The sequence below is a fragment of the Temnothorax curvispinosus genome, unplaced genomic scaffold, assembly GCF_003070985.1.
Source record: "Temnothorax curvispinosus isolate PA1 unplaced genomic scaffold, ASM307098v1 QBEX01003942.1, whole genome shotgun sequence".
Taxonomy (NCBI): Eukaryota; Metazoa; Arthropoda; class Insecta; order Hymenoptera; family Formicidae; genus Temnothorax; species Temnothorax curvispinosus.
In genome coordinates this window covers 76,309-90,587 of record NW_020213722.1, presented here as the reverse complement: position 1 = coordinate 90,587, position 14,279 = coordinate 76,309, and the positions used below count along the sequence as shown (strand labels likewise).

Below are 14,279 nucleotides of genomic sequence, written 5' to 3'. Positions count from 1 at the left end.
GTCATCGTTTTCGTGTTCGCAGAGAGTCGAGACGTGAGGAGCAACAGATACAGCTTACTTCCTAGAGCGAGCTTGGACGACAATACGTCAGGCAACAACGAAAACAACGGAAGGAACGGTGCTAGGTAGGTGCGTCAAGTCGAACATCGTGCGATTACGAGGCGACAGATGCAAGGCGTAAAACCGTTTGCTGTTGTACGTTCTATCGGCAGGAATGCCTGGGCATACCTAATACATATACATAGATATACATATATGTCATATACATATCAAAATGTCCAGGCATTCCTGCCGGTGAGTGTACAGAAGAAAATGATATATCGCTTTTCAGTTTCAACGGGATACCGTATGTGGCATCCGTTTCGCGTAGCGCATTCGGTAGATACGCCGCAGCGCGACCGCCCTGCTCCATGGCAAATGTGAGTACAACAACGTAGAGAAGTAATTCAAATAGCTGAAAAAACCTTTTTTAAGGGGATCCTGGAGTGACGGCAATTACCGATATTTACAGTTCGCCCGATTTTCTTCAAATTAGCTTTACAGAATGGAAAACTCATTTATAGTTACGTTTAAAGTTACGTACAGAAATCATGTGCGAGATAAATTTAAGACTAAAAACTTAAGAAAATTGTATTTAATACTATTGGGCGGCGGTGTGGTCTAGTGGTAGAGCGCCAGACTCGTAATCTGAAGAACCAGGTTCGAGTCCACTAGAGCCATGTATCATGGAAAAAGTTTTTTCCAAAAAACCGCGCCCCTCCGTGCAAGATGCGGAAAAAACTGGGTTTCATCTGTCGGAAGAGACGTTAAACCGTTGGTCTAAAGAGTTAAAATACCTCAGGAAAAAGTCATTAACCCGCTCGATAAGCACATGGTGACTTCTAGTTAGCGTAGGGCTGACAACCCACCTAATAAAACAAACCTGTCATGAACACATTACTATAGTAATGCAGGCCAAGGCTCTCCTGAGCTGTAGTGCCATGGATTTATTTATTTATTTATTTTTTTTTAATACTATTACTTGGTGTTGCACCTTTTGTACTTATAATACAACTGTCACTTCAAGAAAATGTTAGCTTAATATACAAATTATATAGCTTACAACTAGATCAAAGAATAGCGTTGGAAACGGGATTATTAGAAATGTCAAAATTATCGACACTTTTAATTCCGCTTAAATGGAGGCGCTTTCGGCCGTCACTTCAGAATCCTTTTTTTAAATTGCTATCGTATCTTCTTTATCAGTTCCAACGCATGTTTATAATAATTATCGCATTGCAAATGTATTTATTTACATTAAATTGTAATGTGTATGGGGAATGAGAGGAGAGAAGAGAGAAAGAGAGAGAGTTCCAAATGTATACGTGTACATATATGTAATGTATATGACATCGCTGAAATCACCGAATTTTAATATTTGCAAAGTTTGAATGTTTATTTCTAATGTAGAATATAATAAAATATAGCATTATTTTTTAATTTTATATATATAGAATTTAATTATATAAAAACAATTGAAATTTTTTCATTGTTACTAAAAATATACGTGGTACGGTCCTACAATTCTATCTATCATTTCTCATTGCTATCAAATGCAATCAAACGTAAGAAATTTTGTATTGGCAAAATATGGATATGATGGATATCTGAACAGAAATTTTCTTCGTTTGAATCTAATGTTGGTGCGTATTTGGAAACTAATCGTACAATCTCGAGATTATTTCTTTTAGGCTTTGAATACTTTTCTTACCTGTATAATACGCTGCATAGCATGACTAATAATACAAATTGACGCTTTCTTTTAGATAATCCATAACACAGCGATGCTTGGTCAATCAGCTGAGCATACCGGGTGAGTATAATTCACGCAATGATCGTTGAGGTGATTGCGAGTCTGAGCCTACGAACTGTGCTTGCCTTATAATTTTCCTTTAATTATTATGCGTATAATAACAGTATTGCACAGGAAAGATATTGTTGTGTGCAATAATATTCTTTTGGTTGTGATATCTTGGAAGGCTATTCTCTCATTGTATGCAATAAAAATTTAATTTTTAAGAAACTTCGAGAAAAGTTTTTAGCCGTAAAGAGCAAAATGATACTCGGCGGACGTAACGCATTTTAAACAACGGAACTGTGAGAGAAAATTTATGAAAGTACGTGTTGCCTGCATTTATATTTATTTTCGCATTGTTGCACTGTAAACAAACGTTTTTCCTTGTAACAAGTACCACCAAAGCTTTAATTAATCGTACTAATTGTAAGTGTGCTCAAGATATCTAAAATATTTTTAATAATTCAAAATGCTTCAAATAATTTGTTGTTATAATGTCTTGCGTCAATAACTATCGATTTAATTTTGTTATTTGCAATATTGAAAAGTCCATTTTAGAGTTGGTAGATTAATTAGACATGTGATGATATAGCGATAATCCTCTCATTGTCAGAGAGAAATAGATATAGAGAGAGGGGAAAGGGAGGGAGGGAGGGAAGGGGGAGAGAGAAAGAGAGAAACTATTATTACATGGTATACATAAACGCTACCTCTTGTCAGGACATAGGCAGATAAATATTTACGGGTTTTACTTCGATTATCTCGATTATCCAAATCTCAGATTTCAGACCCTGTGAATTGAAAGTAGGACTGGACTTTGATATAAATTTGTGTTTTAAATGAGAAAAATATAAATAGTATGAAATCAAACGTATAATTCGTCAACGTTTCTAAATAAATATTTTATAATAAAAGATTTTCATCCTGATATATTACATAGTCTTGTGATAATACTAATATGTTGTGTTCATTATTTTTTTAATTCTAAAAATGTATGGAATAGAATCTAGAAGCCAATCCTCTTTAACTCGTCACGATGCATTAACTGATTGGTGAAATACGCAAATGTTAAAATTTGTATAAATTACATTAAAATTGTTTGATTCTCTTTGAAGGAATTATTTTCATTATACACATTCCTCTCTGTACGTCGACAAACGATTGAATTACTTATACAGTTCATTAAACTTGTCGACTTACATACATTAATAATATTAAAGATATTATACATAATAGGTCGTGTAAAATAATGATTATAATTTAAATAATAATAATATTGATGATATATAAAGAAAGATACTGAGAAGCACTAGAGGATTTTTATTATTCGAATATTTGTAATATCGCAATGTGTAAATATGGATTAGTTTCATTTACAAAGAGAAATGAATGAGGTAGCGAAGTGTAGAAAATTTGAGAGAATTTTTTTTATATACTTAAAAGCCAATATTTGTTTACATGTACGCACGCACGCACCTTCTTGCTTAATTTATATAATTTATGAGTGTGAGACTTTGTACATTCTATTTATTTAACGCGCCCTATGTAAATTATAATTTATAAGTTTGTATGTAATTATTAGCATTTATATATGAGTTAATAAAGTTCTATTTGCTAACTTGCTGCGCTCATAGTTTATTTTCCCTTCGACCGACGTGAAACTAAACAGGAATCTAGATGTCTTTCAACTTTGTACATGGCATGTGAAAGATGAAGGTTCTTTTTGAACTTTATTCGACGCCTTATTTATAATCTAAAACGTCAGGATGCAATCCAAAATGTACGAGTATTCTGAAAAATTATCCTGGCGATTGTCTTTAGTTTTTTTTTTTTATTTTTTTAAATTATAAATATCGGAGTAATTGAGTAAGTTATTCGTTCGCAAAAGGGTAAATTCAATGCACGAATTCTGTCAATGCACGAATAATCGTAATATAAGTTGCAAAACTTGATATTTATTTGAATAAGAGCAATAAAATTTCTATTTGCCCGATCTATTTATGTAATTAATTTTTTTTCAATGTGGGCGATGTTCAATAGTTAGTTTTACATAGTATTATATATTTCAATGTTATAATTTATATTTGCACAAAAAAATGTACGGTTTTTTAACGTTTTAGAGTTTTCGCATGAACATGCTCGCCTCGACAACACATGTGCTACTTCTTACAACGGCATAATGGTTTTAATTTGCGCATTTATACTGCATCAATTCAAGTCACTACCATCGACATTCTACATCTTACACTTATGATTTTTTCGGCAAAAATCTTCATGGGTTTAAGGGAATGCTAGAGCCGTCTTTTTACCGGCATTTTTTGTCGTCACGTAGCGTTGTATTAATTTGACAGAATTAAAAATCCTTCTCCAGAATTACAGTACATACATTAATGATTCGGGGGAACTCCGATTTTATATAAAAAACGAAAAAAAATTACGGAAGTACAGATTTCCTTATCCTACTTTTATCCCAATATGGCGTCTCGAGTTGCGGCGAGCTGTCAGCACAAGATGTATTACATATAAGAGATATACCATTGGTACAAACGCGAAAACAAGTTCCCCCGATTTGCATAACAAGAAAAACATCGATAAACCCTCCAAATCAAGATTTGGAAGCGTAATATAAAAGTATAATGTCGATGTGCATCATGCGTATGTGTGCGTGCAAAGTAGCAAAGTGCTATCCTTGTCTATATCTTTGTCTATACAAGGACAGATATAGTCAATAACATAGAAAATGGTAATTTTATCGGTTATACAGACGGCTCCAGCATCCCCTTAATGTGAAAGTAATGGTTTTTTTTTATTAGTAGGTATTACATTGCTTTTAACTTTGCTCCGTTAATTTTAAAATATGACTTTAATTATGACCTTAGACCAAGTTGCTTTGTAGACTGCTTGATAAGGATCCGAACCAAGGATCAAAACGTCCTAACGTTTGTGTCAACTTTATATAATAGCCAATTTAGTCGAAATAAAACCTCTTATTATTGTTAATCTATATTAGCGGAACATTCTATCATTTTTTGTTTTAGAGTTTGTCAGCATATAAGCGAAGCATGCTTATTGTTAACTGCGCATACAATTGTACAAAATAAATTTTATATATTATTGTATATAAGAATTGCTACTTAAAAAGTTGCGTACTGAGATTTCGATAGGCTACTGTCAATCCCAAAGCAAATATTACTTAAAGTTTTAATTAAATATCTACCCGTTTTAATCCACATCTTTCGTTATGCGCCTCTGTGTTAGATTGTTATCACATTAGTTAAAAATGTGAAACTTAAAGAAGAAAGAGTTAAAACGACGTAGATTAGTTTCAAGAGACTGATTTTTGGAATTAAGAAAAAGAAAAAATGCAGTTTTACGCAAGTCTGTCACGGTTTATATTTTCGTCATGGTCTATATTTTTTTTCTTTTTAAGGCGATGTTGGAGTTATCGACAGAATCTAATTTTCGCATACATGCCATTTTTTATTGGTTTTATAAATCCTTTTCCAGGATTAAATAAGTATTCACGCGAACGGAGAAGAGACGAGTCAACTTTACGTTGAGAAAGAAAAAAATAGAGACGTATGTACACCGAGAAGCAAAAGTGGGTTTCTTTTCGGTCTAAATAAGCGATTCTAGGAACACAATTGGCTGGAAGGTAGAAATGGTGCGCTCATCTAGACATCTACATTGAAAAAGGAACTCATTTTTGCTCTTTACTGTAGCTATACTTTAATCCTGGAAAAGGATTTATAATTCTATAGAAACTAAAGTTCCTTATTTTACGTGTACACGGGTACACGAATTACACGTGTAATTAGCATTTACGTGTACAAAAACGTGTATTGTGTACTACTCTTGTGTCGGGTTACACGTGTTTTAAAAACACGAATAAATAAATTAGTAAATAAATAAATAAATAAATAAATATTAAAATTAATGAATAAATAAGTAAGAAAGTTCGAATTTTACACTAATCTTATATGACATAACAATTATTAGATATTTAACAAAGAAAATAAGATTATTCAAAATTAATAAAGTTATTTATCATTGCTTTATAAAGAAAACTTCAGACTTTAAAAATTTGTATTTTATAATAACAATATATTTAAAAAATGAAAATTTTCTAAATTGCAAATTATTGGAAATATAATCAGGGACGACTTGAAATGTGGTGAGATGAGCAGGGAACACAACAATCTTAGTCTTTGTACACTCTGAATACTGTCTTTATTATATATAAGTATATCACACTCTGTAACTTAAACCGTAACCAACACGTCTGAACACGACGGTGATCGAGGCTCTTGTGAGCATCACTGATGCCCGCACGCACGCGTGGCGCGCCGAGTCGCGCCGCCAACCGGGAGCTGCCCTCTAGAAGGGCGGGAACTTATTGCTCGTTCAAAGTCTTCTCCCAACACTCCCTCCCTTTGTGCGAGCGATCCACGGGTCCTCTCTAAGTTTCCTCTTTATCTGAAACATAACAAGAATTAGTTATCGACTAAAATTAATCTCTAACTTTGTTTAAACTCTATATTCATTATTTTATCTCTCAGATACACAAATGCTTCTAGAGGTAAAGGTTTTGTCATAATGTCTGCCAAATTCTCTTTGATCTTAATCCATTCGACTTTTACCTTCCCTTAATCAACACACTGCTTGATAAAATCTCCATGAGTGTCATCCATATGTTTTCTGTTTCCAGTTTCTTCTTTTTCTTCTAAGTTTTTCTTTATTTCCTCTAAGTCGTCATCAAACATTTTAAGTTTGTGACTTCTATCCTTCTTAGTGCAGTTTCTTGCTGCTCTGTTGTCATGACTCTATAAATTTTCTCGTGCTTGGATACCAGAGTATATAGTATATATCCAGTGTCAGTATATCCTACCAACACACCAATAGCTGTCTTGTCGAATTTTGACGTAGGCTTTGGTACTCTTCCCTAAGAGCAAAAAGTCGACTTCAAGTCGACTTCCCGTCATGACGGAAAGTCGACTTCCCGCCAACTTTTAAAGTCGATAAAATAAACCGCCGCCGCGTACGTCTGGAGGTCGGTTGTGTATCTTGAAATGAGGTGAAAATGACAAAAGTTAACAGATTTTATTAGATTCTGATAAATAAAATCGTAGATACGCTAATGAATTTTCTCATTTTTGTAATTTTTACCTCATTATTTCAAGATACACAATCGACCCTTTGCTGGAAGGCTAAAACTGATGCATTTCGATTTTTTTTCATATATAAAATAATTTAATTATCTAAAAAACTGTATAATTACAATCCTAATGTTTTATTCTTAATTACAAAGGTGGCCACTGTGTGCCGTCATATCTGTGTCACTTCTGCGTGCGCGGATTCCGGCAGCCACTTCTTGTAAGCTGTCAACAGAACTAAAATTATAAATATATAATATCCACAGACTTTTATACTAGACCATTAACATCTATGGACGCACTGCCGAAAAGCTGATGCGAGTGCGAGGTGCAAGTGTTAGTGAAGGGTGCGGCCATATTGAATTAACAATAAGTCACTATCGGGTGTTCAGTTGCTCATGATGTGCGTTTATCTGCATTCGTTATTACAGTACATAACGAAGCAGGCGAATGTTTTTGTGTTAAATATTGGTACATGTTATCAATAAATTTGTAAGTCATGCCTTCAACGTGTAGCTACTTGAATGCCGAAATCGAACCACTACTCCTGTAGTATTAAACCCTTTCTTTTGGACATTCTGTATATGCCAGACTATTGTATAGAAATCTTGTATAAAACTACTTGTATAGAATCTGTAGTATAGCATATCTTAACTAAAATCAACATGGCGGCAAGCATCACGGTCGAGATGCCTGTCAGCGGTCTAGTATTGTATAGAAGTCTACTCGATGATAATATCTAAATATTATTTTATAAATTAAAATCTCACATTTTTTATCCAAACCCCAGATTTCTAGCAGTTTGTATTTGGACACGACTCCCTGCGACTACAACGTTTGTACTATTGCTTGAGTGCGTGGTATCAACCTGAAAAAATCGTATTGAATTGATGTAATCTATTCGATGAATCAACGTGAAATCGAAAGGAGATAAAATAACGATTTACCTGGCCCATGACTTGGTGATGCTCCCAGGTGTCGTCAGCAACGACGGAACAAATCGTTTCAGCTTAGGGTACACTTGACCCTCCAAGAAGAAATACGCGAACCACTTTACACCGTCCACAGATGCTCTATATCCATCGATGGTAGTCCCCATCCGGCCTTTCCAAATGTACCAAACACGCAGCAAATGATCTTCCCGGTTCCTTGATTATATCTATAAATGAGAATAATATTCGATCATAATGAAGATTAATATCTTTATAAATAAATAGGGAAAACATTATAAAGCAACAATTGTGATAAAAATACCTTGGCGGTGGATCAACCAATGATTCACTAAGATGGCATAGCGTGGAAGCGAATTTCGGCAATCATTCGGGTTCTATCGCCGTGACACCTCGCATATACATCTTATTCGTTTCGTACACCTTTTTATAAACCACCTATTCCGAACTGGTTTTCCGTTGAACGCACGAAGAATGCATGAACCAGGTTCCTCCATTTCTGATGGTGTTCTGAAAGATGGTTCAGAATAGAGAGGTCGCATTCAATAGGTCTTAATTATCGATGATAATTAATAACACACCATACCTAACCTCTAAAGCATATTTTCACTTGGCCTTATCCTGATCCTTTTTTAGATCCGCCATACCTGCAAGAACTATCTGGCGCAGCAATTTCGCTTCCATGTCGGTTGGTAACGGCATTCTGTAACAATTCTTGTTGTAGACAATGTAGACAACCGTCTCAAACATATTGCAACATACATACAGTCAAATTCCAGTATTCTGATCTAATCGAGGAAGTCAACGGGAAGACAATGATGACGACGACGACGACGTTTCGTAGCGGTGGTTGATAGCGCGGCGCTTTTCGACGTCTTATCGTGTCCTGTCTCGCGGCATGTATTCCTTGCACTCGCGTAAACATTAATTTTGCTCCTCCAGCCTCCTCGAGATTCGCCGCCATATTGATGACGCGCCGCTTGACTGCTTTCCGTCTTTTTATAGTCGACTATTTAGAAGTCGACTTTTAGTCGACTTTCCGCCATTTTTAGAAGTCGACTAGAAGTCGACTAGAAGTCGACTTATAAAATTCGACGGAAAATTGACTTTTATAAGTCGACTATTTAGAAGTCGATTTTTAGTCGACATTCCGCCATTTTTAAAAGTCGACTAGAAGTCGACTTTTAGTCGACTTTTCGCCATTTTTAGAAGTCGACTAGAAGTCGACTTTTTGCCATTTTTAGAAGTCGACTAGAAGTCGACTTTCCGCCATTTTTAGAAGTCGCCTATTTAGAAGTCGACTTTCAGTCGACTTTCTGCCATTTTTAGAAGCCGACTAGAAGTCGACTTATAAAAGTCGACTTACCGTCGACTTTCCGTCAACTGTGCTCTTAGGGCTTGCATATCCAATGCATCCGAATTTCTTTATTTGTTTAAAATGACAACTTGTTTCTGATGAAAACTTCTTCAACGGGATCTCGTACTCTAAAGTCTTATGTGGAGATCTGTTGTACGCATGCACAGCAGCGTCAACTGCCAACTCCCACATACTCTTTAGTAATCCCGAGTCGAGCATATATGTTCTTACTTTCTCTTTCAACGTTCTGTTGAACCTTTCTGCAACTTCATTGTGTTCTGGAGTGTACGGTGATGCAAATATGGCTTTTATCTTTTCTCTTTTTAATACTTCTTTAAAAGCACCTCCCGTAAATTCCTTGTCTTGATCTGACTTTGCATAGCATAGCTTTTCTTCTTTTCCTAGTAGATTTCTGGCGGATATAAGATATTTCTCTAGAGCCTCTCCCGATTCATCTTTTCTCTTCAGAGAGTAGGCTTTTGCTAATCTAGAATAGTCATCTATAAAAATGATTATAAATCTCTTTTGTCCTGGATAGGATGTAGGTTTTATTGGACCCATGATGTCCGTATGTATTACCTGTAGTGGTCTCTGTGCTCTATTTCTGTTTTCTTTAAACGGCAGTTTTGCCATTTTTGCCATTATACATACTTCACACTCTAATATGGAGTTATCAAACTTTACATTCTCTAATCTCTTTTCTAGTTTTTGTAATTGTTTTAGATAGTTTAACGATGCATGACCTAATCTAACATGCCTTAACATCGCCTCATTTATTTTCTCTAGTTTCTTTACTTTTTCAATTACTGAGCTTTCACACATTTCTTCTATATTCTCTATTGTCTGTATATCCTCCAACTTAATGACTTGCTCGAGTTCAGCATTGTTGTGTTCTATATTTTCGTTTTTGTTCACATTTGTGAGCTCTCCTTCATTCTCCCTCCCAATCGCAGAGCCAACATTATCTCTCTCATCTAACTCTCTCTCCGAAATTGATAATTCATTGGTCTGAATGTTTGCTTGCAATTGTTCAGGAAACTCACTATGTGGAACAATTTTTGCTCTACATCTGTAAATTTCTTTAAAAACTATTTTATTTGTCAGTTTATTGTAAACTTTAAACACTTTATCATCTAAATAAATACTGAACCCTGCATCAGCCAACTTTCTTAGATATAGTAAATTTTTGAATACTTTCTTTGCTGCAATTACATTTGTTAATTTAATGACTCTCTTTTCTTTTTTATTCGTTATTAGCGTAAGATCTCCTTTACCATCTATTGAAATGTTTGCAAGCTCATTTTTATTCGCGCATTTAATAACTCTATCTTTACATTTTTCAAACTTTGACGGAATAAAATTCTTATTCACAATATGATCCGTAGCACCCGAATCTGCAGTAAAATTGATTACCTCTTTTGAACTATCTCTATCTTCTATTAATTTAACCATGCATTATTTACCTTCTTCTGATTCTCCTTCATTTGCTGTTTTCGTTGATATAGGTTTCTCAGCTGGTTGTATCTTGGTTATTTTCCTTTTGTTATCTACTCTTTTTGTGCCTTTTTACACAAATCTACCCTTTTTCTTTATGTTTTTATTAACGGTTTTATTTAAATACCTTTTTCCTCTAGCTCTGTTCGCCTGGGCTTTGGCACTCGGACAATTATCACCCTTGTGACCTCGTATCTCCTGGCAGTAGTAACAAAACCAGGCACCAAATTCTATTAGTGGACAGTCCTTCGCCATATGACCCATTCGGTTGCATCTGTAGCATTTCACTTGTTTCATGTTCTCTTCAGCAGCAGCCCTCTGTACCCTGACTTCGGGTTTCTCTAATTTTTCTCTATTCTCGTTTTTAGTCTCTGCTTCTAACTGCATCATAAAAGACTTTATTTCATCTATGTTCATTTCTTTAAGATTAGTTTGTCTTCTAATTAAATCTACATTCCTCAGCTCTGGTACATTAATTGACACAGTCTGATAAAGTGCAGATCTAATCTCTTGTTCTGCGAGGGGTACCGCATCTTCACATGATTCATATTCTCTAATTATTGAATCGAAGCGTTCACAAAAATCACTTACTTTTTCGTCTTTTCTCATTTTAATTTGATAGAGTTTAGCTCGTACCGATGCATGAGTAACGTTTACTTCACTCTTTTTATATCCTCTCAATTTCTGCAAAATTTCTTTCGGATCTTTTTCATGTAGAATCCTTATATGATAGTTTTCATCTAAATGATTGATTATTATATCTCTAACTAGACTTTTTCTCTTAGCAACTTTTAGTTCGGAGAGATTTTCTGGACTTTCAATGTTTGAATCTATTACGTCTAACAACTCGTTATTCATTAACTCAGATTTTAAATAATCCATCCAAAGATCAAAGTTGGATTTTTGCGTCAGCTTATATTCTCTTCTAATATGCAACCTTTGACTGTTCAATTCCAATTCTATAGCTCTTTTTATTGTCTCTAAACTCCTATCTTTTTCGGTTGAACAGACTGTTATTTCATTTAATTTTCTCTTTTTAGACTCTACCTCTAGTTCTCTAACCGTTTGTTTACTGTTTTCTACTGAATTTTGGGTATCTTTATTGCTTACCTCTAAACGTCTAAGTTTAACTTTTTCTTTCTCTAAGTTTAAACGGGAGACTTCCACCATATTCTCCATCATCTCGGTGGCCTTCGTCATTACTTTATCCAGCATTTGCATCGAATTGTCCATTTTCGCGACCAATTTTTCTTGCTTTTCATATAATATTTTGGTTCCAATTGACAGTACTGGACGGTTCTCTTCCCATGCTTTGGTCACATCTATATTCTCTCTGACTTTAGGCAAGTTCTTTTTCGGGATTGCACCTCTTCTTTCCATCTCCTTTTTATCTTTTGCTTCTATACGGAATTTTGAAATTACTATTTTTATTTTTTCTGAATGCATATATATATTATTCTTCTGGACTACTTTATTTTCAAAAAAATACTCTCTTACCTCTATCTTTTCTTACTGTCTCCTCGTTTTTATTTTTTGCTTCTCTATCTATTACCATGATAAAGCTGCTATCGCTGTCGTATTCGACCAGCGCATCTTGGCCTTCTTCTTCCATCTATATCGGGATTTAAATATCAATTGAACATTAGCATTCCTCTTTTGACAAGATAAACCAACATTCGTATTGACAAATAATAATTTACAATTTCTATCACTAGATCTCTTTCAACGATAAAAATTTAATGCTTATGAGGCTATATAGAACGCACTGCAATTCACAATAACCCCAAAGCGAGAAAACCACGCGCCTCTGCAGGGCTATCCGCACGCGCACACCACTGTCCGTTGCGATCCCCAGCACTGCTGAAAAGATCTATGGGAGCTCGGGTTGATCACGCACACGCACGGGGCCCTTACAAATTTACGCGGCTTCCCTAAACAGTAATCAAGCTACACCGCACAGCAAGTCATGCTCAATTACCGACCCGATACATATCGATTTCAAAAAAAATAAACTCATATAGAGTCATATAGAGTTTTTATACATACGCATACACATACATATACATGTATCGCAATCTAGCCATCTAGCATACGCATACATTTACATGTATCGTAATCTAGCCATCTAGCATCGATGCCATGTTATTAGTCGAAATCGAATATGTGTTTGTGCGCGCCCAGCAACAAGTTCTGCGCGCCAAAAACAATGACTCTCGCCGTCTACGATCGAACTTCCGCGCGCCAAAAGAAATGACTCTCGCCGTTCACGATCGGACTTGCACGCGCACATCGCCGACTTGCTACCAAGCGGCATTTTTCTATCTCTTTTTCCTTCATCATTCTCTACTTCTTTATTACATTTTACACATCTATTCTCTAATTCTCTTATTACCATTATTACCTCTATTTCTATTTCTCGAGAAAAATGGCAAAAACATCTATCTCCTTGTAACAGTATTTATCGAACGAACATTCTTATTAACTGAGAATTCTCTCGTTTTGCTCGTCAGCAACGAGGAATATTATTTACTTACCCTCTAATTTTCTAGATGCTTCTATCTCTTTCTATGCCCTTCGCCGGCGTCTCACACACTTCGTATATACACTTTCGTGCTATGTTCCTCACGCAGGGGAATCGTGCCCTGGGCCCATAACCTATTGGAAATATAATCAGGGACGACTTGAAATGTGGTGAGATGAGCAGGGAACACAACAATCTTGGTCTTTGTACACTCTGAATACTGTCTTTATTATATATAAGTATATCACAGTCTGTAACTTAAACCGTAACCAACACGTCTGAACACGACGGTGATCGAGACTCTTGTAAGCACCACTGATGCCCGCACGCACACGTGGCGCGCCGAGTCGCGCCGCCAACCGGGAGCTGCCCTCTAGAAGGGCGGGAACTTATTGCTCATTCAAAGTCTTCTCCCAACACAAATAGATAGATATCCGTTTGTTAGCCATTCAATACACACATTAGTGGAATAATAAGAACGCATCTTTAAAAGTAACACATTTTTAACAAATTTTTTATTGAAAAATATATTTTTAACCCACCACCTGTATACGTTTTTTGGGAGGGACTTTCCTAATTCACACACGATCCTGTCGCGTTCGACGTTATTTTTCCTATTTTAAAGTATTTTAAAAAATCTGAAAAAATTTACAAAATATCTGTCTACATTGTAGTTGACGGTTTTATAATCATTTTGATAAACATTGTTTATTTAATATTTTATTTTTCATAAACTTTGAATAAGAATAAAGGAAAGAGATAAATTTCTTTAAAAATTTGTAGTTTTGCTCCTTCATAGAGGAAGCTTTGTTTTCGTAAAAAAATTTTTTTTAGGTATCTTTGGCAAAGTGTTTACTGTTTATAGAATGTAACGTCGAAAAATCACTTCTGTACAAAATGTCCGTGCGTATGTATGTATGTAAGTGTGTGTGTGTGTGTGTGTGTGTGTGTGTGTGTGTGTGTGTGTGTG

At 35.3% G+C, this 14,279-nt stretch overlaps 2 protein-coding genes across 3 annotated transcripts; both read right to left on the bottom strand.

Moving 5' to 3' along the window:
• Positions 1–6,232: 6,232 nt before the first annotated feature.
• Positions 6,233–13,594, bottom strand: LOC112453037. The gene is made up of 5 exons (XM_025013579.1): positions 13,323–13,594; positions 12,286–12,400; positions 11,899–12,188; positions 10,758–11,169; positions 6,233–6,310 (listed from the first exon to the last, which is right to left on the bottom strand). Exons 2-4 carry the CDS (start codon positions 12,398–12,400, stop codon positions 10,861–10,863), a joined length of 714 nt encoding a protein of 237 aa, XP_024869347.1. The 5' UTR covers positions 13,323–13,594; the 3' UTR covers positions 6,233–6,310; positions 10,758–10,860.
• Positions 7,165–8,352, bottom strand: LOC112453039 (probable ATP-dependent RNA helicase DHX37). Of its 2 annotated transcripts, XR_003040562.1 has the most exons (4): positions 8,242–8,352; positions 7,935–8,146; positions 7,758–7,855; positions 7,165–7,212 (listed from the first exon to the last, which is right to left on the bottom strand). XR_003040562.1 is itself a non-coding variant. In XM_025013581.1 (3 exons), the coding sequence occupies exons 2-3, from the start codon at positions 8,084–8,086 to the stop codon at positions 7,816–7,818; spliced, it is 192 nt and encodes a 63-aa protein (XP_024869349.1). In that variant the 5' UTR covers positions 8,087–8,146; positions 8,242–8,352; the 3' UTR covers positions 7,718–7,815. The 2 variants fall into 2 exon arrangements, 1 of the variants encoding a protein (XP_024869349.1); XM_025013581.1 differs by lacking the exon at positions 7,165–7,212 and having other exon boundaries at positions 7,718–7,855.
• Positions 13,595–14,279: the final 685 nt, after the last annotated feature.